The 24831-nt window shown below is 46.5% G+C and overlaps 1 protein-coding gene across 4 annotated transcripts in view; it reads left to right on the top strand.

Annotated features, from left to right (window-relative positions):
* The window catches only part of DENND1A (DENN domain containing 1A), a 493327-nt gene that overhangs the window by 429063 nt on the left and 39433 nt on the right, over nucleotides 1-24831 (top strand). For all 4 annotated transcript variants that reach the window (XM_012771853.2, XM_012771851.2, XM_012771850.3 and 1 more), the window contains exons 18-19: nucleotides 550-606; nucleotides 8546-8677. In XM_012771853.2, coding sequence (XP_012627307.2) covers nucleotides 550-606; nucleotides 8546-8677 — 189 coding nt within the window. The remainder of the gene's footprint in view (nucleotides 1-549; nucleotides 607-8545; nucleotides 8678-24831) is intronic.

Raw genomic sequence — 24831 nt, 5'->3', positions numbered from 1 at the left:
AATTGTAGCTATTTTAACAGAGTGGGTGGTTGCCAGCAGAACCACACAGGTCTAAAATGACATGAGATAAAAGCCAGGGCATCTGCCAGAATGAGGTTTAGGAAACGGCACTACAGACACCCCGCCATGTGCCTGTTCCGGCCGTTCAGCCCGGGCAGAAAATTGATCCTGAGGCCCTGCCCTGGTGAAGTATAATGGATACTCCGAGTCTCGCAGCCGGAAAAGCTGCTGCTCTACTCTTACTGGTGGCTGTCACCAGGCTGCCGAGATAAATAATTATAGAGAGCAAAAGAAGGGCTTTGGAAGGAAAAAAAAATCTGTGCCATCAAAATGCAGAAAATAAAATCTCCGCAGCCTCTTTAAGGGATTTTTTTCTCACCTTTTACCGTTGTATTTGTTTTCATAGCCATTATATTTTCGACTTGATGATCCCATTTTTCCTTCCTTTTTCTAGTAATCAGAGAAGGTGATTCTCGACGGACTGAAATCAAGCATAGTCCCTGCTGGAAACAGAAAGGGAATCTTAACTTAAATTAATTTTTCATGCAGGCAAAAGATCATGCAAAAATGGGAATAAAAGAGGTGAAAAACCGCTTGAAGCAAAAGGTACTTGAAGTTCTTATTCAAAATGTATAAGCACCGTGTATGAAATGCATGGCCACAAAAAAGTATGATGTGATCAATAGCGAGCTGTTTGATACAGTGTTGTTAACACACTTCAAAATGCATTACCAGCTGTCCGGGAGTTTTCACACTGTTATAAATATTCACAGACAAAAAAACTGTCTTCAAATAACATTAAGACTCTGGCTTAAACCCACAAAGGCAAGCAAGTTCAGAGTTACCACTGCCAGTCTGTCCCTGGCCCGCTCCCCTGGGCCTGAGGTTCACAGGCAGCTGTAGAAATCCCCTCGGCCCCCCCACCCGCTCCTGCAGCCAACCTCTGCCCCAGGGCTGGCCCTAACCTAAACCGAGAAGCATCTCCAGGGAAGTGACTGCCGTGGTTCCAGCTTGCACGTGGCCACTGCGCAGACACGGCACAAAGGATGGGTTTGAGGAGGATGCAGCCGGTTGTCCTCACCGTGGAGGGCTGCATGGGAGGAGCCGGCAGTTTATGTTGGAGGCTGTGCAGGGACAGGAAGGCTCTGGTTGACTTCTGGGACCATTAGTAAGATTGTATGGAATCATACTGGCTACATCCTCATTAAGATTCCCCCAGCCTGAATCTCTAGACTTGTACAGTGAAGTTAGTATAACAGAGAGGGCATTTTTATATTATTATGGATGTCATCATTGTTATTATTGTTGCCAACCTTCCTTAAGCTCTTGTTAAGGGTGGTCTGGGCTAGGAACTTTCCCCTTTAACCCTTAGAACAACTCTGGGGGTATTATTCTCATTTCATGAGTACAGACTCTAGGGTTCAGAAGTGAAGTAATTTGCCCAAGGCCACACTGTTTGAACCTAGAAGAGCCAGGATTAGAGTCCAGATCTATCCACCTCCAGCGACTGTGCTCCTACCACTATAGTATTTCACACTGCCTTCCTAAAACAAGTGTTTCGTTTTCCAAAAGATACTTGGGATCACTTACTTCATTATCCTCATGCCTCCGAATGTACCACTCTAATAAGGGCCTTTGACTATCTCGGCAGCTTTTAAAAAATTGAAAGCAGTTTTAATTTTATAAAGTCAGAAAGGACTTCTAATGAACTTGAAATGGTTGAAGGAATTGATTCCCTTTTTTTAATTAGAAAATAATTTGCTCTGACTAAGCATTTAAATTTTTAGTTTCAGCTGAGAGTAAAATTTTAACAGCTGAGGTTCATGCCCTGAAATAAAAACCCTGTAATATAAATCCAGATAGACCTTAAACTGTAGTCTCTTGCACCCTGCCAGAGGAAGGCAGGTGGCATTCTTTACTTGGATGTTATTTAAGTCACTAAATATACCTTTTTTATCTCCTATCCCAGTTGCATGTAGCTGAATTGTATTGCAGATAGAAAATAGAGTGGCAGGGAGGGGAGTTTTTCCCTCCTCGATGCCTGGATCGTAGGCTCTGGTTGGCATTTGAATATTACCTGCAGTAAGCAAAGAAAGGGGTCCCTCCTCAGGCAAAGGACAGATGTGCCCTCGTTGGTCAGATGTGCTCCCTATAGACCATTAAGCTAGAGACATCACCTTACCTCCTTACTTGAATGTGCAAGCATTAGCCCTAGAGAATCCCCTTTTTATGATATTTAACGTTTCTGCAAATAGCCAGATAAGCTCGGGTTTTTAAATGTGGTGGTTCAAAGGTTTGTTGAAACAATCTAGATCACTTTCCTTCCACGCCATCTCTCTTTCTGTTCCTTGGTAGTATCTGAAGCAGATGTCTCCCTCCCCTCCCCTTCCCCCTGCCAGTCTTTTCAAGAATAGCTTCAGGAGATAATGTTCTATAGAGAGTGTCAGTACATTTCAGGTGACACACATGGTGAAGGCATTTTATAGAAATGTGGCTTGTCACCATCGGACTGTTGACAGATCTATTAGTGCACCCTTTTCAATTTTCACTTTTCCCCCCTTCGGTCTTACAGATTTCCACAGACTTGATGTTTTGCAGTTGTTCTTGGAAGAGAGCTATTTTGTAATTGAAACTCTAGCATTGTTCAGTGCGTACAGGACTTGGGGCTCTGGTGCTCTCCAGCTCCCTTTCTTGAGCTAATTTAGGACTTGGCTTCACCTGACCCCTCTCACAGCAGCAGAAAATATTTCCTTGGCTTTTCTGTTTCCCTCCCCTCTGCCCCCTCCCCTTTACATGGCACCATGTCTACGTGGCTGCCCCGATGCATCTAATACAGACGTCTCAAGTTTGGTTTCTGCCATGAAATTGAGGCAGTTCCCAACAAAGATCCAATTTTCAAATGTGCTGGGTTGCCACCTGGCCTCCTCTAACTCTGCATAGCAATGGTGACCTCGCAGATATAATCAAGAACCCAAGCTTGCCCTCTTCGCTCTCGCCTTGGGTTTGAATTGCAAATAGAAAATGTGGGGCCGACCTGTGGAGAGGTCATCATGGTGTGTGGAGGGTCCATCTCTAATACGACTGAGCAGGGCCCTTCTCCATCCCTTGTTCGTTTGTGCTGCGGATTTTCAAAGCATCTGAAAGAGGAGCTTTCAGGATATCTGTGTGACCATTGGCAAATAATTGTTAATAGAGCCTATAGTGTGGCTTTATTCTATATCTGCTCTGCTTCAGCCCAACAACAACAACAAAAAAGGATGGATAACATATTTCTCTAGATAAATGGAGCAAGGTGGTCAAGTTCTTCTATAGCTTGGCCTCCTTTGAAGTCTGACTTGCTCAAAATTAGGAAGAAGAAGAAATGGCAAAGATGCTACCCAGCTATCGCTTTCTAAGGGAGAGTGTAGTGCTTTCATCTGGAGCACCTCCCTGCCAGACCTGGCCCGCAGAAGAGTCCCGCGTGACTGTCAACAAATTACATTCCGTTGCAGAGCTGGGCGAGGCTGGCATGAGAATGCCCTGTTTTAAGAGCAATGACCGCATGCACATTCCTCGCCTACAAGGAACATTAACATCTTCACATAGGGATGTCCTTTTCTGCCTATTGAGGAACTCCTGAAAATTTTCTCTTTTTTCATCAGTATCAAAATGGGCCCTTTAGCCAAACGGGCCCATTTCACAAAGCTTTGTAAAGTTTCTGAATCTTTGATCTTTAGAAGACAAATCGAGCTCGTTGATAGAATCTCTGTGATTGAAAAGAGCAGGTTCACAGTTGGTTTCGCAGAGACTTGAGTTTCTGGCCAAACAGTTCCCATTGAAGGGGGTGAGTAAGCATTCGTGGGCAGGAAGATCCAGGTAGACTGTTGCAGAACAGACATTTTCACACTTTATCACACAACTGTCAGCTCCCTGTCTCCAGACACGGTAAAATACACTGCAGCCTCAATCACAGAGATTCCAACTTTGGCTACTATTTAGATAGCAGTATTCATATTTTAATTTGCATTTGCTGTAGTGTGAGGTAGCCTGGAAAAAGAAGGGCACTGCACGAATCTGAAGATGGAGACAGGTAGTTCCCCCACCAGCGGTATGAGTCAGAGATGGGAAGGCCTGTGCCTCACACCTGTGGGACCTTTCATCTCCCCCTCCTGGTGATGTGGTATTTGGCCTTCTGAGGCAGCCCAGCCGGGCTCAGTGCTGGTTCTGTAGGATATTTGCTGTGTGACCTTGGGTAAGTTACTAGATTACTCTGAACTTAGTTTTTCTCATCCATAAACTAGGGGAAATACAGATTTTTACTGGATTATTATAAGGATTAGCAGAGGTAATGTGTTTAAACAGCAATGCTTAGTGGCCACTCAGTAAATGAGAGTTTCTGTTCTGTCCATTTTCTTATATTCGACATCTGGGACAGCCAGTCTGCCCAAACACCCGTGTGTACACACCCTACGAACATGGGATCACCTGCCTTTAGGTCGTCCACTTAACCACCAGAAGAATCTTTTGTAGAACACAGCTCTGACTGAGTCACTCTTTAATTAAAACCTTTCAGACCTTTCAACGCTTCCACCTCCTTGGGTTGGGGTGGAATGCCCAGCTCTGGCCCACCTGCCATTCCTGCAGCAGGCCCTGCTCTGGAACATAATTATTTCCTGACTGTCTTGCTGTACCAAGGGATGGGAACTGCTAGGACCCCAGTTGCTCCGAACTGAGCCTCAGGGCTCCTGGGAAGAGATTTGCCACCCTTGGTGGCCTCTGATCTACAGCTCTGTCTAGTGTCTTCCTCCTATGTGACCCTTCAGGAAGGAATGGGTTTGCCCCTCTTGTCAGCTGCTTGGTTTTGCTTTTAAAAATGCCATGTAGAAAGTTAGTTTTTTCCCGTTTGCAAACAAAATTCATATTATTGGGGGAAACTCAACAAATCAGAGGAGAGAAAAGAAAATAATATTTTATAACCTGCATTTTCATTTACTACATCCTGGACATCTCTCAGACCTACTAAATGTTTCTTCCACATGTCATTGTTTTAAATGGCTACCTAAAGTTTTGTCTGATATACATATATGCATTGTTTAATCAATACCACTGTTGGACCCTTACATTAGTTCCAATTTTTTCTAAGCAAATCTCCTCATAAGTAAGACTTTACAGTAATTCTTATTATTTAATTAGGATAAACTTCTAAAAATGGAATTAGTGGGCCAAAGGGCATATACATGTTTTAGGTTTTTCATGTAAATAGCCAGTTTACATTCCCACCAGAAGAGTATGAGAGTACCTATTTCCCAAGCCCTTTGCTGACAGCTAAGTTATTAAATAGTTCTTAGGTCACAACTTTTTTATCATCAGTGTCAAAATTTGCTGTTATTGTCTCCTTACCATGTGCAAGTTCTCTGCTAGTGAGTACAGCAGAGGGTATGAACTGGTCCTATTTCTTTCCTGTCTTGGGCTCCTGTTCAGCTCCCCCTGGCATCCTAGGAGGAAGCAATTGTCCTTCCCTAAGTAGAGGAAATAGTGGAAAAGTTAATATATTGGTGGGGTGAGTGACAGGACTTCATAAGAAATCTTTTGCACCTTTGGATCTTCTAATAAATGAATATGCAGCACTGCTTTTTGACACTCAGGCATATTTGTGTATTGGACACATTTGCCTTCCAAATGTTTAACTCGGCTTTACAAAGATTTGCTGGAGAGCATACACTAGATTCAAGGCTCTAGGGTAGAGAACCGAGCCCCAACGAACTCTCAGTCTATAGGGATATGAAGATAAGATAGCACAGGGCACAGCAACATCAGATCGGTGTGACAAGAGGGATTTCTGAGAAGGAGATCACATCTGATGACTTAGAGGGCACCTCCTCAATTCCCAATACCTTCACTTGTGCCACTGTTATGGGTTAATGTGGTATAAACGCCAGGAGTCACATTGCTCCTTCCTACCTATGTGGCCTTGAGTAATTTACCCTCCCTGAGTCCTATTTCATCACCTATAAAAGAGGGATGATCCTATTTACCTTCTGATCATTGTGGGAACTAAGTGTGAGAATGAAGGTCAAGGGTCTGGAAAAGTGCCTGCCAGGGGTAGCCACTACACTCAGGGAAGCTCTTCCTTTTAGCAGGTGTTCTCTCCCTTTGCAGGGGGTACCGATCTAACGTTCAATTTGCACAGTGCTGTGACATTTCTCAAAGCTTCCTCATATCTCGTCTCATTTAACCCATTCTCCCAGTAGCTTTGAAGTTTGCCAAGCAGGTGGTGTTCTCCCATGGTAAAAATAAAGAGAGAGGTGCAGAGAGGTTGAGTGAATTAGAAGGATCTGTCAGCTAGTTAATGGTAAAAACAAAACTAGGAAACAGTATTTTTACTTATAAGCTTCAGCTAAGACACTTTTCTCAAAACTACCACATTTGCTTTTTTAAAAATAGCTATCACCTTATAGTTTTCAATTAATACCAATATTTTCTCACCATCTTACCTTGCAGCTCCACTTATTTCAGCCAAACACAAACACACACATAGACGCGCACAAAATTCTCCCTGCACCAAAAGTGAACTTGTTAATGTTTAGTCTTATTCAGCCTCTCGTATCTAGCCTCTAGGTACCTCCACCTGCATCCAAAATGCCCCTTTGCCCTTTGTTGCTTTCTGGCACAGAACCTTTGTTCCACTTGACCTGAGCACCTTACGGGAGCCTGTTTCCAAAAGAGCCGTTTCTAATTGGCTGCCGGCAACCTCTTTCATCACTGAGGCTCAGCCTGGCTGAGACTGACCAGTCCAATGGGGGCAGCTTGATCCAAGCCCTCCCTGTACAGCCAAGAGGTCATCGTCTCACTTGGTTCTTTACAAGCAGTAGAGACACCCTAGGGCTGGCCTCTCCGGGCAGCCACGATTCCTTAGAAAAGGAGGCTAGGAGGTAGGCAGCTTGGATGCACATGGTCAGATACATAGTGTGTGTGTTTCCTGTAGTTTACTGAGTAGCTAAAAAGGTTTCAGACGCTGTTACATTGTCTGTCTCCTATAGTCTCTCTAGCTACCATATCCCCATTTTACAGGTGAGGAAACTGAGGCATAGAGATAGTATATATGTTTCTTCCTTAATGCGAGATTATTCAGTAAGGGACCACTTTCCTCCATGCCCCACCATTCTCTCTCAGCTGAGAAGTTAAGAGCGACCAATCATCAAAATCTCTTACATACAGAATTGTATGAGTATCAAGAGTATATGTTTTGTTGACCAGAATGTGTATTTATATTTGCAATGAAAAGAATTAGAAGTTGTATTCATTATTTAATTCTGGCTGAGTTATTTTTATTTGGTAAGAAAATCATTATTTAGATGTTATTTATGTATACGTTTATTCTCTGCCTTGTTCCAATGAAAATTTAAGCAACTTTCTTGACTCAAATGAAACACGTGATCCTTGTCACACAAGTGGGCCCATCCATGTTCCAGGGAACCCACGTGTAGAGTCAACTGCGAGCTGTAGTCACCGGAGCCATCACCTGCCCTGTGCACATTGAAGTTTTTCTTTTCCTTATAATTTGACTTCATTCATCAGAAAAACAAATTAAATTTCTGGATTTAAAAACATTTCTTCAGTCCCTAAATATTTCCCAAGTCATGGAGTCCTAACTCAGACTTCAACCTTTTTATTCTCTGCCAGAAAGATTAGGGATAGGAAAGAGGGAACACAAATACGTGTTCACTAACAGTAACATCATCAGTAAACAAACAGGGGAAAAATGTCCACACTCACAAATAAAGGAATGCAAATTAAAGCAACAATGAGGTCTAATTTTTCACCTATTAAATTAGCAATACATTTTAAAAACGATAAGGCTAAAGAGTACTGTGAAACTAGTAACACATCCACTGCTGGTAGTTAATGTAAATTGGAAAACAATTTGGTAGAATGAATAAAAAGCCCTAAAAATGTTTATGTCCTTTGATCTAGTAATTTCATTCCTAGGGATTTCCATAGAAGAAATAATACAAAAGAAAGAAAAACTGCAATATTTATCACTGGTATTTAGAAAGTAAAAAATAATAAGGAACAACCTAAAAGCCCAATAGTAATGGAATGGTTAAATTATATATCCAATCAATGAAATATTATGCATCCATTAAATTTGTTATAATGACTATGTAGCACCATGGAGATGCTTATAATATATTGGGGAAAAAGCAGGATGTAATATTATGCATGAGTTGTGATCACAAGTAATTTTTAAATGTCTGCACGTGGACAAAGTGAATATATAAAAATGAAAATAGCTACGTAAGGTAGTAGGATGGAAGATGATTTTTTTTCGCCGCTGTTATGAATTATCATGTTATCTTTGTAATTTAACATGGATGATTTCGGTCTCTCAAGTCTTCAAAAGTCCAAGAGCCAAGTTAGCCCTCTGTTTCCTCCGTCTCCATGAGGAGGAGAGGCTCAGAACGGCCCCGAGGGGGTTCCACTGCAGGTCTCTTAGCTGTGGGCTTGGAGGGAGCACAGGTGCCAGGACCCCGATGCCAACCCCCTTCCCCACTTCTCCCTGCAGGACATCGCTGAGAATGGCTGTGCCCCCACCCCAGAAGAGCAGCTGCCAAAGACTGCACCGTCCCCAATGGTAGAGGCCAAGGACCCCAAGCTCCGGGAAGACCGGCGGCCAATCACAGTCCACTTCGGACAGGTAAGCACCCTGGCCGTTGTACCAGTCTGTTCTGGTTTTGGTTTTTCGCAGCAACTGTGGTACATACAGCGGACGGTTTTTCATTTCAGCTCTTTAGCAAACCTACTCGATGGAGTTTTTCACATCTTCAGATGTTTATATGTTTATGCTTTGAAGGTGAATTTTGAAAAATTTTAGGGAGACAGCATGGTTCTGGTCATAAACTAGCTCAGCTATTGAATGAAGTCATTAGATGCAGCTGCTGTCTCCCCCACTCCAAGGCGCTCCGTTTAAGGTGTCTCTGTTAGCTAAGCATCTCATTAGAACACTTTAGCATCCCAGGCCCTTCTTTGCACCTTCAAATAAAAGGCAACAAGCGAAGTCTTAAAAAAATCAATTAGGAGTTCTTTATTAATGTACTTCCTGAAAATCAATATCAGGAGTCGTGCTTCTCAAAGTAAACACCCAAGCTACGATTCTAGAGATCCAATTCTTTAACCAACTGTTTTCAGTGACCCGGGCATTTGAAAAATTGTCTATTTGTTTGATTTTTTTCCCTTAAGTAAAACATTGTGCTCTACAGAAACTAAATTTTTTTTATCCCTTCCTCTCTGTGGTTATATTTTTGGTTGAAAAAGATTGCATATCCTCCCTTCTCTTAAGTCGACTTTTGATTTGCAAAAGTCATAATGTTTTGTGGTTTGTGGGAAATGGCTCTGTTAACAAGATATGGCTGTAACAAGAATTTATAAAGTTATTTATTTTTAAATTACCTGATTCTTTAACCATTTATTAGATGATGCATGATTGAGATATTCTTTGTGATTCTGATCCTAAATGTGATTGCTGTTTCACCATGTAAAGGACCTAGATGCCTATGTTTAAAATACTCCTGTTTTTAACAGACATTATCACGTGCCTACTATGTACCAGGCATTGAGCTATTTAGAAATGAAGAGAATTTGACAAAATTGCTGTGCCGTAGGTTATTCCTATAAGGGGTGTGTTGGTTGGAACAGGAAAATCATTCTTCTCTAATCAATATTTTCAGATAATATATTCATATATCTGTAGCTTGGGGAGGTTCACCCCTTTTTCTGATTTTACACTTTAAAAAGGATATTATAAAAATTGAAATGAAGCACAAGAAAAAAGCATCCACAGGGCAGTGCTCATTTGGTTAATGAGAATCTTCAGATTGCTCCGGTGTCTGCACCCCTGAAGAGCTGCCTCCCCCTCCCCAGGCTCAGGCCCTGCTGGAGAAACCGCACCCTGGTTCCCTGGCTGTGTTTGCTGAAAGCACAGCCCCGGGTCGGTTGTCGCCAGCATGGCATTCCAGAGTCAGCTTCCTGCCTGCCTTTGTCCTCATTCCTGCACACACTAACCTTCCCATGAAAGGAGCCCCTCGCTGGAGTTTGGAGCCCATTACAGAGAAAGAGGGGGCGGGGGAGAGGGATTTCATGGTGTTAAACATTCCATTTTCGAAACACAAAAAAAGGAGGCCCTATTTGAAATGGAGAAAGACCTTCTTTCCATTTCAGCCAGAAGTAGAGATGCTTTAATGTCATTCCCAGCTAAATGCAGAATAAGAGTATGTGTGTGCGCACGGGTGGGGGATAAACAATTAAAAAAAGCCACCCCAAACTCTGTTGAAATAAGAGCTGTCTGTGCCTTCACAGGTCTGCAAACTGGAGAGGATGAAAGTGGCTTTTTTTCCCCGTTTGTCACTTCCCTCACGTGGCTGCCAGCATTATGCAAGTGTACAGGAAGGCAGGATTTTTTTTTAATGCATGCATGCGGATTAAGGTCAAGCCCCTAGTATCAGCCATGCAGCGGGCTCTCCCTTCCAGCTGCAGCCGGAGAGCCTACCCACAGCCGCGAGATGCCTTAATTGAGACGTGCTGTCAAAGTGACAAACACATTTGCATACAGTCTACACTCTATTTATTTTCTCTGGAAAGGTCTACAGTCTGCTGTTGGTTGAACATTCTTAATCAGTTTGCTGTATGTGAACTGCCAGCCAGCTCACTTGTGCCGGCCCCTTCTTCATTAGGTGACAGATTAGCTGCAGGAGGGGTGGGGGGACCACAGACCCTTTTCTTTTAACTCTTTCCAGCTTTGCCCCCGTGCTAGGCTGTCCTCTAGTCCTTCCCTGGGTGCCTGGTTTGATGAGCCATGGACCATAACAGGTAGCATTTCTAGAGCACCCACTACTGGCAGGCATGAGTTTTAGGGACTTGAAATTCTTCTCAAAGAATGATCTTTTGAGTTCCATTTCAAAAATGTTTGCCGCAGTCTCCTACGTCCGTACTATTCTTTTTATGTAATATTTATCTTTAAATAGCCTCAAACCTGACATCCATACCAATCTTAGCCTCATCTTAAGCAATGACTTGGTAAAATCATAGGTTTAATGTCCTAGTCCCAGTTTTTTCTAATCATACAAAAAAAATTTTTTTTAAGTGTTCATCCATGGATCACTGAAACCATTCATATAGCTCCAGTGGTATACATTTTCTTTTTGGAAAATAACAGACCCCACCACCACCACCACCACTGCCCAGTAACTTGTGTCACCTCTACCCTTTGCGGAAGGGATCATCAGCCTCATTTTATGGACCCAGACCTGGAGCTCAGAGACTTAAAGGCATCTGCCCAGGGCCACATCACCAACTCAGAAGCCCATGACAGTCTGCCTTGAGCCCACACCAGCTCTTTCACCAAGCAAGGATTTCAGTCATTTGATGTGTCTGTTAAAACCGTGTGCTCTGGCAAAATAATTTCAGCTAGCCAGATAGTCCACACTAAGCTCAGAAGAGTCGATGCCTTGGGTTTGCGTTTCTTTGAATTTCATTCTTTACGAACACTTAGCTTGCCAGTGGGCGTGGAGACTGTTGAGATTGTTGCTTTAATCTCTCCACCTTGGAAAGCTGGTGCCATGCAGCTAACTGGGGAGCTCCGTGGAGACCTCCAAAGGGGGAGCAGGGGCCCTCAGACAGCAGCTCTGCAGTGGAGGGGGGCTTAGTGTCAGGGCAAGAAGGTGCTTTCTTGCCCCCTGCCTCAGTAAGTTTCCCCTGTGAGGCTGTGACCATCCCTCCATTTAATTACGCATCTGTTCATGTTATACATCGAGACATACCCTGTGTGAGATACGTAAGCCCTCAGTGCCCGCCACGCGAGGCACAGTGAGGGAGACAGACCAGCAGGTGGACAGTCCTGACCCAGAGTGACAAGGGCAATGAGAGAGGGGAGCTCAGAGGACCCTGAGGGCCCCCAGAGGCAACCCCTCCCCCCCCAGGACCACTCTGCACAGTCCCAAGATGGGCCTAGAATTAAAACATACTGTATCAACTGTCTGAACTCACTAATAATTCATTTGTTTTCTAAAGCAGACATATGTCACACCCTCTAAGAGTTTGAGAGGAGAGAAATAAGTGGATTTTTATTAATAGTTTGGCCTCTGCTTTCTTATCATGTATGGTTTCTTTGCAGAGTTCAAAATTGCCAAGTAGCTGGAGAATGCCTATCCTGCCTTGGCAAATGTTCAGGTATAGAGAGGCTTTAAATTACTATTTTCCCCTTCTCATGTTTAGAGTCCATTGAGAAGCAAGGCCCAGGGGACAGTCAAATGAGATAAAAATGCCAGCTTTTTTATTGATAAGACTGAAAGGAGAGTATAACACTATACCTGAGGCCAAATGTTGCTAAAACTTCACCTCCAAATTTAAAAGACAGTTCTGCACACAGGATAAGCGCACGGGGGCCGGCCTTGCCCAGGGCGGAGCTGCCCACGACTCCTGGCAAGGAGGAGCTGCCACGGGGCCCGTGTGGGAGCTGGAAGGGGTGAGGAGGCTGCTCGGTTTCTTCTCCCAAGCTCTAGGGAGGAGGAGGCCCTCCTCCTCTGCTGGGCAGAGGTGAGCAAGAGGCTTGGAGAGCTAAGGATTCCCCCACGCTTTCGTCTCCTGGGACGGGAATGGACATTCCCTCCTTTCTATGGCTACAGGAGGGAGGAAGCTGTGTCGTCCCCAGCAAGGCCTGGGTGCCCTCGGCTAGAGTGTGTTGCCTTGGCCTCCTTCCCTTTGGGGAATAAGCAGAGGTAGCTGCCCCACCCCCCACCATGGAAACCGCTGGCTCCCTGCGTTTAATAAGACGGACAGGACACTAGATGCTTCCACATCGGTGCTCACCAACTTGAGTCTTTGCCATGAGCTGCTAAGGAAGAAGGTGTTCTGCCCGTCGTACCAGTGAGGACGCATGCAGGAACAACACTACTAGGATGGGTAGTTAATTCCCACCCCAAAGCCAGTAGCATCACCTCTGCTTCTCTTGGTCACGTACAGCTCTCCCACCTGGCTAGGGGAATGGACTGACTGTGCAAGTCTGGTGACACTGGACTATAGTCCTGAGTGCAGGCGACCTAAGCACTGGGCCTCAGCCAGGCCAGGCCTTCCCAGGAGCCCTCCGCTGTGAGGGGGCAGGAGGATAAGGCTCCCCGGAGAGCATCATGGCAAACCCCTTCCAGAGCCTCCTCCTTTGTTTCCCCCAAATGATTCATCCTGCAAACAAAATAGTTGCCTACCTTCCAGTCTGGTAGATTCCAAAAAGTGTGTATTGAAAGGTATTTCTGTTCTTCTCCCATATAAGGAAAGGTTTCTAAACCTCTTTAATGTAAAGGTTGAAAAACCGGTTAAGCCAAAGCCCAAACCAGGTGCCACTGTGGCTTCCAGAGAGCTGCGACCCAGAGGCTGGGATACCACCCCCAGGAGCAGCTCTGGGGAGGTGGTTGCCAGCTTCTCTGTGCCTGTGGAGAATTTACAGGCCTGAGCCAGGTCATTTAGCGCCAGTCCCGTGCTAGGCTGGAGAAGACGCCAAGCCAGGAAATGCCTCCTCCGCACCCTTGGCTCTGAGGGCCCTGAGACGTTCCTTCTGCCTCATTGGGCTTGGAAGTCGCGCGTAATTCCCTTCCATTCAGCCGTTGCCTCCCCACCGCCTCCAGCAGGTGTTCTCCAGACACTGCAAACCCCTGGCCTCCAGTCTGAAAGTGCACTGCCCTCCAAACTCCCTCCTTCCCCCAGCTCCCACCGCAGACAGTGGCACTGCTGCCATCCCTGTCCGGAACCTGCCTCTACCCTCCCCCTCCCCAGAGCCTCTCCTGAGCACTGCTGTGTCCTCTCCTCTCCGTCACCTCTGCCACGGCTTTGGTGCAGGCTGTGTAATCATCGCCTGAACTGTTCTGCAAGCTCCTAGCTGGCATCCCCACTGAGCACGCACACGGCCTTGTGGGAACCACCTGAACATGCACACGTGGCTGTGTCAGGCTCTGCTTCTAGTCTCCCCTCAAGATTCTGCCTTCCCCCTTGGCATGGCATATGAGGCCCTTCCTGATCTGCCCATCCAACCCAGAGCAGGTCCCTTCTGTAAGTTCTCCTGACTCCCCTAGGAAAAGTTGGTTACTCCTGTCTTTGTGCTACCCTAGGACTTTGCACGTGCCACCCTTATCACACAGCCTGGCGCTGGTTTCTTTAGTGCTTGTCTCCAGATGGAAACGTGAGCCTCTTGGAAGTGCACTGTCTTCCACGGGGCCTGGCACTGAGCTGGCAGTCGGTAAACTCCCTGGGGTTTTATTATTGGTGTGGATGTTTAAATTAAGCAGCAATTGATTGTTGTTTAAGCACTCTCTGTGTGTCCAGCAAGTTATTTGGTTTCATTTAAGTTGCTATGCTTATAATTCTGTTCATTTGAAGAAGAAAAACGAATATTCCATTAGTGGTCAGAAACGATTTCCAAGTTCACTTTCCATAAATAAGGATTTTGTTTCCAAGTAGAAACAGCTTTGTATTGTAGAAATTTTGATCCTATCTCATTTTATTTTGTTTTTATGAGGTCCTCAGGACAGTTATAAATGCCCCAGGAAGGGAGGAGAGGAAAAAGGCAAAGGACTGGGACCTCCCACCCCATGCCTCAGGGATGGGTAGACTCGTGCCAGGAGCAGGTGGTGGAAAGGCCAGTCTAGGAAGGGGAAGGACTGTCATGCCTTGAATTACATCAAATGAAGCAAGCAACAGGATCAATTAGGCATAAAGATTGTATTTGTAAGAGACTAGGATACAGAACCCAATGCAAAGTATGAAACTAACCTGGATTGTGTTTTTTTAAAGACCTTCATGGAAAAGTTGGAAAATTTGAAGATGGACTAGAATGTTAGATGCTATTATGGAATCATTGTTAATATTATGGTTTTGTAGAGGTTTATCTTGTTCCTAGAAAAGCATGTTCCTAGGAGAAGCATGCTGAAATATTAGGTTGGTGCAAAAGTGATTGCAGTTTCAAACCGTGCATTTTAAATCATTGTAACTAGGCCCAAACACATCTTTATTAATCAAAATAGGAACCATTATAATCAACACATTTTTGCCAACAAGCAGAAAATTTGTTTATTCCTGTAGCATAAAAATCTGTGCTTTGGGATCCTATGAACTCTTAGAAAGCATTTTCTGCATCCTGCTGGTTGTGGAAGCGTTTTCCCTGCAAAAAGTTGTCGAAATGCTTGAAGAAGTGGTAGTGGGTTGGCCAGAGGTCAGGTGAATATGGCGGATGAAGCAAAACTTTGTAGCCCAATTCATCCAATTTTTGAAGCATTGGTTGTACGACCACATGCGGTCAGGCGTTGTCTTGGAGCATTGGGCCCTTTCTGTTGACCAATGCCAGCTGTAGGCTTTTCAGTTTAGGTACTTCTCATCGATTAGCTGAGCATACTTCTCAGATGTAATGGTTTCACTGGGATTCAGAAAGCTGTAGTGGCTCAGACAGGCAGCAGACCACCAGTGACCATGACCTTTTTTTGGTGTAAGTTTGGTTTTGGAAAGTGCTTTGGAGCTTTTTCTCGATCCAACCTCTGAGCTATTTGTCGCCAGTTGTCGCATACAATCCACTTTCGTTGCACATCACAATCCAATTGAGAAATGGTTCATGGTTGACGCATACAAGAAGAGAAGACGACACTTCAAAACAGTGATTTCTTTGATTTTCGCTCAACTCATGAGGCACCCACGTATCGAGCTTTTTCACCTTTTCTATAGAATGGTTGACGTTGAGTTCTTCTGCAACTTCTCATGTATTTGTAAGAGGATCGGCTTCGATGATTGCTCTCAGTTGGTCATTGTCAACTTCTGATGGCTGGCCACTGTGCCCCTCATCTTCAAGGCTCTCGTCTCCTCTGCAAAACTTCTTTTTTTTATTATTTTATTTTTCTATTTAGCGTATTATTGGGGTACAAGTCTTAAGGTTACATATATTGCCCATGCCCCCCTCCCCCCTGGAGTAAGAGCTTCAAGCGTGTCCATCCCCCAAATGTTGCACATCTTACTCATTGTGGTTGTATATATCCATCCCTTCCTCCCACCTCCCACCCTCCCGACACCTGATAAATGTTACTCCTATATGTCCACTTAGGTGTTGATCCGTTAATACCAATTTGCTGGTGAGTACATGTGGTGCTTGTTTTTCCATTCTTGAGATACTTAGTAGAATGAGTTCCAGCTCTATCCAGGAATATACAAGAGGTGCTATATCACCATTGTTTGTTAAAGCTGAGTAGTATTCCATGGTATACATATACCACATTTTATTAATCCACTCATGAATTGATGGGCACTTGAGTTGTTTCCACAACTTTGCCATTGTGAATTGTGCTGCTGTAAACATTCGAGTGCAGGTGTCTTTTTCATAAAGTGACTTTTGATCTTTGGAGTAGATGCCCAGTAGTGGAATTGCTGGATCAAATGGTAGATCTACTTGTATTGCTTTGAGGTATCTCCATATTGCTTTCCACAGAGGTTGAACTAGTTTGCAGTCCCACCTGCAGTGTAGGAGTGTTCCTCTCTCTCCGCATCCACGCCAGCATTTGTTGTTTGGGGACTTTTTGATAAAGGCCATTCTCACTGGAATTAAGTGATATCTCATTGTGGTTTTGATTTGCTTTTCCCTGATGATTAGAGATGTTGAACATTTTTTTCATATGTTTGTTGGCCATTCTTCTGTCATCTTTTGAGAAGTTTCTGTTCATGTCTTTTGCCCATTTTTTGATAGGGTTGTTTGATTTTTTTCTTGCTGATTTTCCTGAGTTCTAAATAGATTCTAGTTATCAGCCCTTTATCAGATGTGTAGCTTGTGAAAATTTTCTCCCATTCTGTGGGTTGTCTGTTTGCTCTCGAGAAAGTTTCCTTGGCTGTGCAGAAGCTTTCAAATTTGATCAGGTCCCATTTGTTTATTTTTGTTGCTGCTGTGATTGTCTTTGGGGTCTTCTTCATAAATTCTTTGCCTAGGCCAATGTCTAGAAGAGTATTTCCAACATTTTCCTCTAGAATTCTAATAGTTTCACGCCTAAGGTTCAAGTCTGTTACCCAGCGTGAGTTGATTTTTGTGAGAGGTGAAAGGTGTGGGTCTTGTTTCAGTCTTCTACATGTGGCTATCCAGTTTTCCCAGCACCATTTATTGAAGATGGATTCTTTTCCCCAGTGTATGTTTTTGTCTGCTTTGTCGAAGATTAGTTGGCTATATGAGGATGGTTATATATGTGGGTTCTCTGTTCTGTTCCACTGGTCAATGTCCCTGTTCTTGTGCCAGTAAAAAGCAAAATTTCTTGAACCACTACTGCATTCACATTCATTGGCAGTTCCTGGGCCAGATGCGTCGTAGATGTTTAACGTTGTCTCCACTGCTTTATGACCCATTTTGAACTCGAATTTACTTTTTTTTTTTTTTAATTTTTTTTTTTATTTTGGCATATTATGGGGGTACAGATTTTAAGGTTTCAATAAATGCCCATTTTCCCCCCTCCCCCCAAAAGTCTGAGTCTCCATCATGACCATCCCCCAGATGGTGCACATCTCACTCATTATGTATGCATACACCCACCCCCCTCCCCCCTCGAATTTACTTTTTGTCTAACATCATTTCCATCGTCTAAAATAAATATAAAATAGTAAGTAATGTCATTAGCAAAAAAATAAATCAAGAAAGATGCATTACAATGATGTATAACGCAACCACATTTATTTAAGAGTGTATTTCAATAGCAAAGAGCAAATTTGAACAATGCTAAAATTGCACGTACTTTTGCACCAACCTAATATTTAGGAGTAAAGTATCAGGATGCTTGCAGTTTACTTTCAAATGGTATGGCAAAAAATTCCACACATATACACACACACAAAACATCCATTCATAGACACAGAGAGAAAGCAAATACAGCCTCCATCTTCCCTCAGATTTAATTGCTGTAAGGCAAGTGCGGATCAGTTTCTGGAGGCAGTGAGGTAGAGTGGTCAAAGATTTTAGAGCTGGGCAGCTCTGGACTTAAATTTCAGGTCTGTCACTAATGAGCTAGTGACCTTCAGTAAGTTGCTGAGCCTCAGCGGAATTCAGCCTCCTCATTCTTGGAGTAGGGGTGATAATACCCACATCATAGGTTGCTATAAGGATTAAATGAGATATTGCCTCGAAGAACCTAGCTCAGTGCTGGCATGAAGGCCCCGGGTAAATACCAGTCTCTTTCCCCGGTGGGTGAGAGCAGAGCTGGCTTTCGGTCACTGGCCAGGGCAGCCTCCCACCCAGCCCTGTCCACCCAGGGCATGGCCGTCATCTTGGCCCTCAGAACATGCGTTCTCCCAGAGGCTGCCCTCCTGGCGCATGCTCATAACTGACCTGTGTCCCTGCAGCTCTGGGCAGGAAAGGCAAAACCTAAGCCCAGAGGACACCAAGCATCCTGGTACCTTGGGAGAGATGCTGGTGGCACAGCCAGGACCTGGCACCACAGGAGCAGGTGACGCTGCCCAGTCCTGACTCGGATGTGTGAAAAGAAGGGGCCATGGGCAGTTGAGGCAGAGGGTACCAGGCAGGCATGAACAGGCAAGCAAGCTGTGCGGTCTGTAGTCCAAAGTCACCTTCTCAGCCTGACTCAGCCACCCACTTGTCCGCCAGGCAGAGTTCCCCGCGTGCCGCTCTTTTAAACCTTGTTTCCAAATCATATTTCCCCTTTTCCATTGCCCCCTCTTCTGCCCTTTTTAGCCATGTCTTTGTGTGGGAAAGAAAGCTACTGTGGCGGTCTCCCCACTCCATTCTCCCTAGCTCCTCCTGCTCTGATCGACCCTCTGTGCCAGCTACGGGGTGACAGTGACACTGTCCCACCTTCGGTCCTGGTGAGGTGGCTGTCCAAAGTTGTTTCAACTCATTCACTGCCATCACCAACAGCACCATGGCCCCTAATTGGTGGTGGTTTGTCAGGTCTCCCTGTCAAGGGTGGCTGGCTGGGCTTGTCTTTCCATGTGCGCTCGCCTTTTCATAGCCCAGGCTAGCCCAGAGACAGCTTTCTGATGAAAGGTTAACAAGGCTGGGGTCTGTTCCTCTGAGCAGATATATTCGATTTCAGGAGGAAAAACTTGCCAATCAAAAAAGAGAAATCAGATTCTGGAAACTCATAAGGATTGAGCTGAAATTCGGGAGCTGTCTGATTAGGCATCAGCGTTGCCCTGTCAGGTAGTATTCCTCTTGTTACAGGGAGCCCGAGAAGGCCAGAGAGCTCAGCAGTGGAGCTAGGGCTCCTGATGTGTTGTGGAAGGACTGAGAAATGTCAGCAGCCAAGTGCAAATCCAGGTTCGAGGTAGCAATTTGCTTTCTAACGTACACCACCTCCATTCAGCACGAGTTAAGGAAGGCTGCAGAAGGGCCAAGATCAATCACCCTCCCAGACCTCCCCACCTTCTAGCACTTGAGCACTTTAAGGTCAGTTTGACCACTTCACACGTGCTGGGTCTAAGAGCAGTTGTGGAGGGGGTGGGGGCAATGGAATGCTACTCACCACCTGCCAGGGCCCCACGCCAAGACCTGGAGAGATGGGTCTCTGTTCCAAGTTCAGGTACCATGCTAGGCCATTCCTATAGGTTAGCCTACCTAATCCTTCCAGCCACCCTGTGAGGGTCTCAGGTATTACCCTCTCTTGCAGAGGAGGCGGCAGCTCACAGAGGATGGGGACTTAGTCAAGTTATACAGCTCAGAAGCAAACAGGATTCAAAGCTTTGTTGTTTATTCTAAAGCTCAAGTTCTTCCCCAGCTTTGCGCTAAGAACATGGTAGTTTCCTGCTGGGCTGGGAGTGATGGAGCCAGAGCAACAGCCTGGGCAGGTGGCCGGGATCCCAGAGGGTGGGCCTCGCATAAGGCTTTGTTCTTGGTTTCCTTACAGATCTCAGGCCCTCCTTAATGTTTCTGGGTCTCAGTTGGAACCAAGACAAGGAAGCTGGCATCCTGTACCTGGTGTAGACTCTGTACATCAAGCCCACCATTAGACACCAACGGCATGCTGGATGCTTTTCTGGTGTGTGCGAGGGAGTAGAATGCAGGATAAAAACTGGGCGTGTATGGGAGTTAGTGTTGGGGGTATCAGGTGCCAGTCCACCCCCAGAGACCAGGGGCAGGGCCTATACCACATTTAGTAGTCGCTACATTTAGTTTGGGCACTTTGAGTTGCTAGGACACAAAGCCCAAAAGAGAAATTGTCATCTCATACTAGCTTCAGGTGTGGCTTAGTATCAAACCACATTAATCAGACCCCAGTTCTTTGCTGCATTTCTTGACTTTTCTTCTTCTGCTGGGACCACCCTCAGGCAGGCTTTCCCCTCCTGGTGTCAAGATGCCTGCAACAGCCCCAGACCATGTCCTTCCAGCTGCAAGAGCTGCCGGAAAGTGGATGTCACTTCCTACTAACTTCCACACAAGGCATGGCATTCACTCACTGAACCAATATTGATTATGTGTCCATTGGAACCAATTATTGTGGCCAGGGGTTTTCTGTGTGCTACAGGTAGGGCCCTACCTGACGCATATGCCTGAGAAGTAAAGACAGGGTAGTTTCTAGAGAGGAAATCAGGAAGCCATTATCAAAATAAGGGAGAGGCTCGCGTGTAGTAGCTCACGCCTGTAATCCCAGCACTTTGGGAGGCCAAGGCTGGAGGATCACTTAAGGCCAGGAGTTCAAGACCAATCTGGGCAACAGAGCAAGACCCCATCTCTACAAAAAATTTAAAAATTAGCCACACATGGTGGCATTTGCCTGTAGTCCCAGCTACTTGGGAGACTGAGGCCAGAGGAACACTTGAGCCCAGAAGTTTGAGGTTGCAGTAAGCTATAATCACACCACTATACTCCAGCCTGTGTGACACAGTGAGACGCTATCTCAAAAGAGAAAAGAGAGTAGATAAAATTGATAGCGTGTACAGAAGCCAAACAGGAGACACTGTCTCAGCCCCTTGTCCACTTGTGTGACAGCAGAGAAAGGTTCATACCCAGAGCTGTGTGGACTCTAAAACCAAGAGAACACACAAGACCGAGAGTCAAAGTCAGACATCAACCAGGGCACCAGATAGAGAGGGACAGAAGGGAAATAGTGGTTGCTGCATGGCAGGCCAGGGAGGCAGGAGCCAGGAGTCCCAAGATACAGGCATGGGCACAGCTGTCTGCAGTCACCTGCGATAGCATCTGGGAAGGGAGTGTGGAGGGTAGGCTGCAGTCCCAGGGCCAGGATTGAAGAAGGACAGAAGCTAAGAGCCTAGGTCATTCATTCAGCAAGTAATCACCAATGCCTGCTCTGTGCCACATCTGTGAAAACAGAGATAACGACACAGTCTCATAGCCAGTGGTTCAGCTTAATCCTTATGGATAGAATCCATCCGGTAGTTTTGAAAGGCCCAGATCTATGCTGTGTAATCGTGTCATGGGGTGTCTCAGAGTCCCCTTTTTGTTTGTTTTATGCTCCAATGAGTTCGGTCCTTCAGTGGTTTCCCTGCCAGCGTCCTCAGGAGGTGCCGGTCGTCTCACTGTTGACTTGCTGGAGATCACTGAAAGGTAGATGTTTCATGAATAGCCTTGCTCCTCGTCTGCTCTAAGGACAGGCAGAGAGCTCGCTTTCCTAGAAGGAGGGAGCAGCGTCTTCAGGCGGGGTCTCAGATACCTGGGGAAGGTTGCAAGTCTGAGAGACTAAACGCGGTGGCTGCTCTAGGCTGCGCTGGGCTGAGGTGGCAGCCGACTTGCATGGTAGGCTCCAGAATCCCCTGCACCTGGTCCAGGCAGTGCCCACGTGCTGGCTCCAGCTGGTTGCGATGGACAGTTCCCGCCTCTTATTATAAGTCATTCCTTTTGTCCAAGGTATGGCCTCCAGCAAGGCTCACCTGAAACCCACAAGGAGGAGTGGAAGTGGAGCAGGCTGGCTGCAGCATGGCTGCTTGACGTTTAGAGTCCAGCCAGGGAGGGGCGTCTGAGCTGGGCTTTGTGCTTGTCACCCCTTCCCTTAGGTGGCGCTCTTCTCTGCCTTTCGCTCTCCACACTCTGTGGGGAGCACAGGGGTGCTCCCCCTTTCCTAGCACCACCTTTGTTCTGGAGGCCCCAGGTTTCCATTTCTGCTGCTAGAGCATCTTAATCTGCACTTGGACTTCCCAAACCTGCCCCACCCGAGTTCCATCACAGAACCCGTTCATCCCTCATATCCCTGGGGTCTTGTGTCTCTCCCTGACTGGTCTGTGTGGCGCAGGGGTGTCAGAAACATTAGCAAGTGTTGACATCGGCATCTCTGCCCTCCAGAACGTGGGGCCCTCTCCAGGCTCCCCTCCCCAGGTCGCTGATTTGCCTGGATGGTGGGGAGGACGTGCCTGGCCTTCAGGGCCCTGCCAGAAGTCACCATCCCCAAGCCCACCATGACCACAGCTGGGCCTTCTTGGTTGGAGGTCCCTGCCATCCTCCACTTCTGGCCACCTCCTTTTCACCCTGCAAGACTCTGCAAAGTGTCCCTGCCCTGGGCAGAGTCCCTTCCTCTCTTCTAGTCCCCAGCACTTTGTCTTCCTTCGCTCACACGATCTTCACAGGTATCTGCTCCAGGCCAGACCTCACTGGGTGCTGGTGGACCCAGAGATGAATCAGCGTCTACCATCTCTACGGCCAGGAATGTCCTTCCTCTTCTGTTCCTCCTGACAAAATCCGGCCAGCCCTTCCAGGCCCTGTCAAGCACCCCGTCCCCTGACAAGCCCTGCCTGTCTCTAAGCCATCATTCCCTCACTGCTCTGGGCCAGCACTGTCCCTGCACCCACTTGCTGGTGGAGCTTGTATACACTGTCCCCAGACAGGGACAGTGTTGGCCTCATCTCTATATCCTTGGCATCCTCACACAGGGCCTGACACAAAATAGTTGCCCAGTAGGAGTTTGGGGACTGAGAGTGGTGACTGAGTAGATGCAGGAAGGGCGGTGAGTTGGGGCCGAGGCGAGGGCTGGTCTGCTCACAGCTGTGCCCGTGAGCAGCCCATCCGCTCAGCAGAGCAGGAGGAACCCCAAAACAGGGGCTGGCTGTTGTTCTGCTGCCTGTATGCACTTTAGAATCTCTGTGTGCAGTGCCGTGTCATGAGGGACAGGCCTCCTGGGTCCCTGCGTCTATCCACCTTCAACAGTGTGACAACAGGGCCTCTTTGCCAAGGGACTGACCAGAGCCTAAAAACAGCATTTCTTTAAAGGTCTGTGTCGGAGCTGCTTGGAATCCAGCTCCCTGCCAGGGAGCTATTGAGCCCAGCAGGGCAGGAGCAGGAAATCGGATTCAGCGAGACCAGAGCAGACATTTTCTCAGATTAGAACTCTCTGTGCCAAAGGTGGGGAGTTTATCACAGTAGGGAGGCAGAAATAAAACATAAAATATTGAAAATAAATTATATCCCACAAGCAAGATCCTCCGAGAGAGTCAGCTCAGTGTCCGTGGCTGTGCAGGCGGTCCCCGCCCCGTGGCCACAGGAGTGCTGTGCCAGGGGCTGCCTGTCGCACACCCACCATCAGTCCCTAACCCCGTCAGAGCCAGGAGCTGCCTCTGGACTAGGGAACTTATTAAACTGGCTGTGTCCAGAGGAAGGGGTGACAAGGAATAACCAAGAGGCAGAGGATAAGGAGGGGTCAGGTGGCCCGAGGAGGTTCTCATTCTGATGTGGACCTGCTGTGTCTGAGCCAGGCCCCTCCGCAAGCTCATCTCACATTAATCTCTTCAACAACCCTGTAAGGTCGATGCAGTTACTATGATCCCTAGAAAGCTAATACCCAGAGAGGTTAAGCAACTTGCCCAAGATCACACAGTAAGTGGCAGAGCAAGAATCAAAAACCAGGCCTGTCTGATGCCGGAGCCCGGGTTCTCCCCAGCCCCCTCATTGAGCCGCTTCGTCAGTTCCACCTGCTTCCTGACGCATTTAGTTGTGGCCGCCAGTGGTTTCGGGCATGGTTAGAATCCAGCAATGATCTCAGTAAGGCTGTGGAGGTCAGGGTCACTTTGTTCTGCGTCTCCTCACTCCTGGCTAAGACTCGTGGCTGCTGCTCACACTTGGGACTTTGTTTATCCCCGGAATAAAACTAACATCACCCCGGATGCCTTCTTCACACAGGGATGAGAGCAACAGTAACGCTGCCTCCTGAACACCTGCCATGTGCCTGGCAAGGCGCTCAGTGGATGCTGGCATTTTCTCACGTCGCCTTCCCCAGGCCGGTGCAGTAGGGACAACCACTGCTCCACGTTTCAGTGGAGACAAGGGCCTTGCCGAATCCCTTGGCTGCTAGGGTAGACGTGGATTCAAAGCCCTGGCTTCCCCCACCGTACTGCCCTGCTCACTGGACCCTGGGATAGCTGGGCAGTGGCAGCAGCTTCCTGGCAGCAAAGGCCACCTGCCAGTGTCCTGTACTTTACCTGAGATGACACTAACCATGTTCCTAATTTGGATGATGATTTTTGCCTGGTTAATTTTATTATCGGTCTGCTTAGTTCCACGTCTTCTGGAATAGTGTATCATGTTTTGTTTATAGTGCAAAGAATTTTAAAATAGAAAAATATGAATACAGAATATATAAAAGGGGCTTCTCCCAAAGAATTGTTGCTTTATATCCCACTTTTAATGCAAAGTGTGGTCAACATTGCCAGAAGCAGTTTAAACTACTGCCCATCAGCCATGTGATCCTATGGCTGCCGACACCTCTTAGCCCTCTTGGGATTCCCCAGTCCCAGACCTTTCTAGGTGGATCCCTGTTTGCACCTTCTGGAAGGGTTGACAGTGAATGTTCCCAGACGGGCAGGTCGGGCCTTGGCAAGACGGTGCCTTGGGAAGCCAGG

This window comes from Microcebus murinus, chromosome 12 (assembly GCF_040939455.1).
Source record: "Microcebus murinus isolate Inina chromosome 12, M.murinus_Inina_mat1.0, whole genome shotgun sequence".
Taxonomy (NCBI): domain Eukaryota; kingdom Metazoa; phylum Chordata; class Mammalia; order Primates; family Cheirogaleidae; genus Microcebus; species Microcebus murinus.
This window is presented reverse-complemented; position numbering and strand designations above follow the sequence as displayed.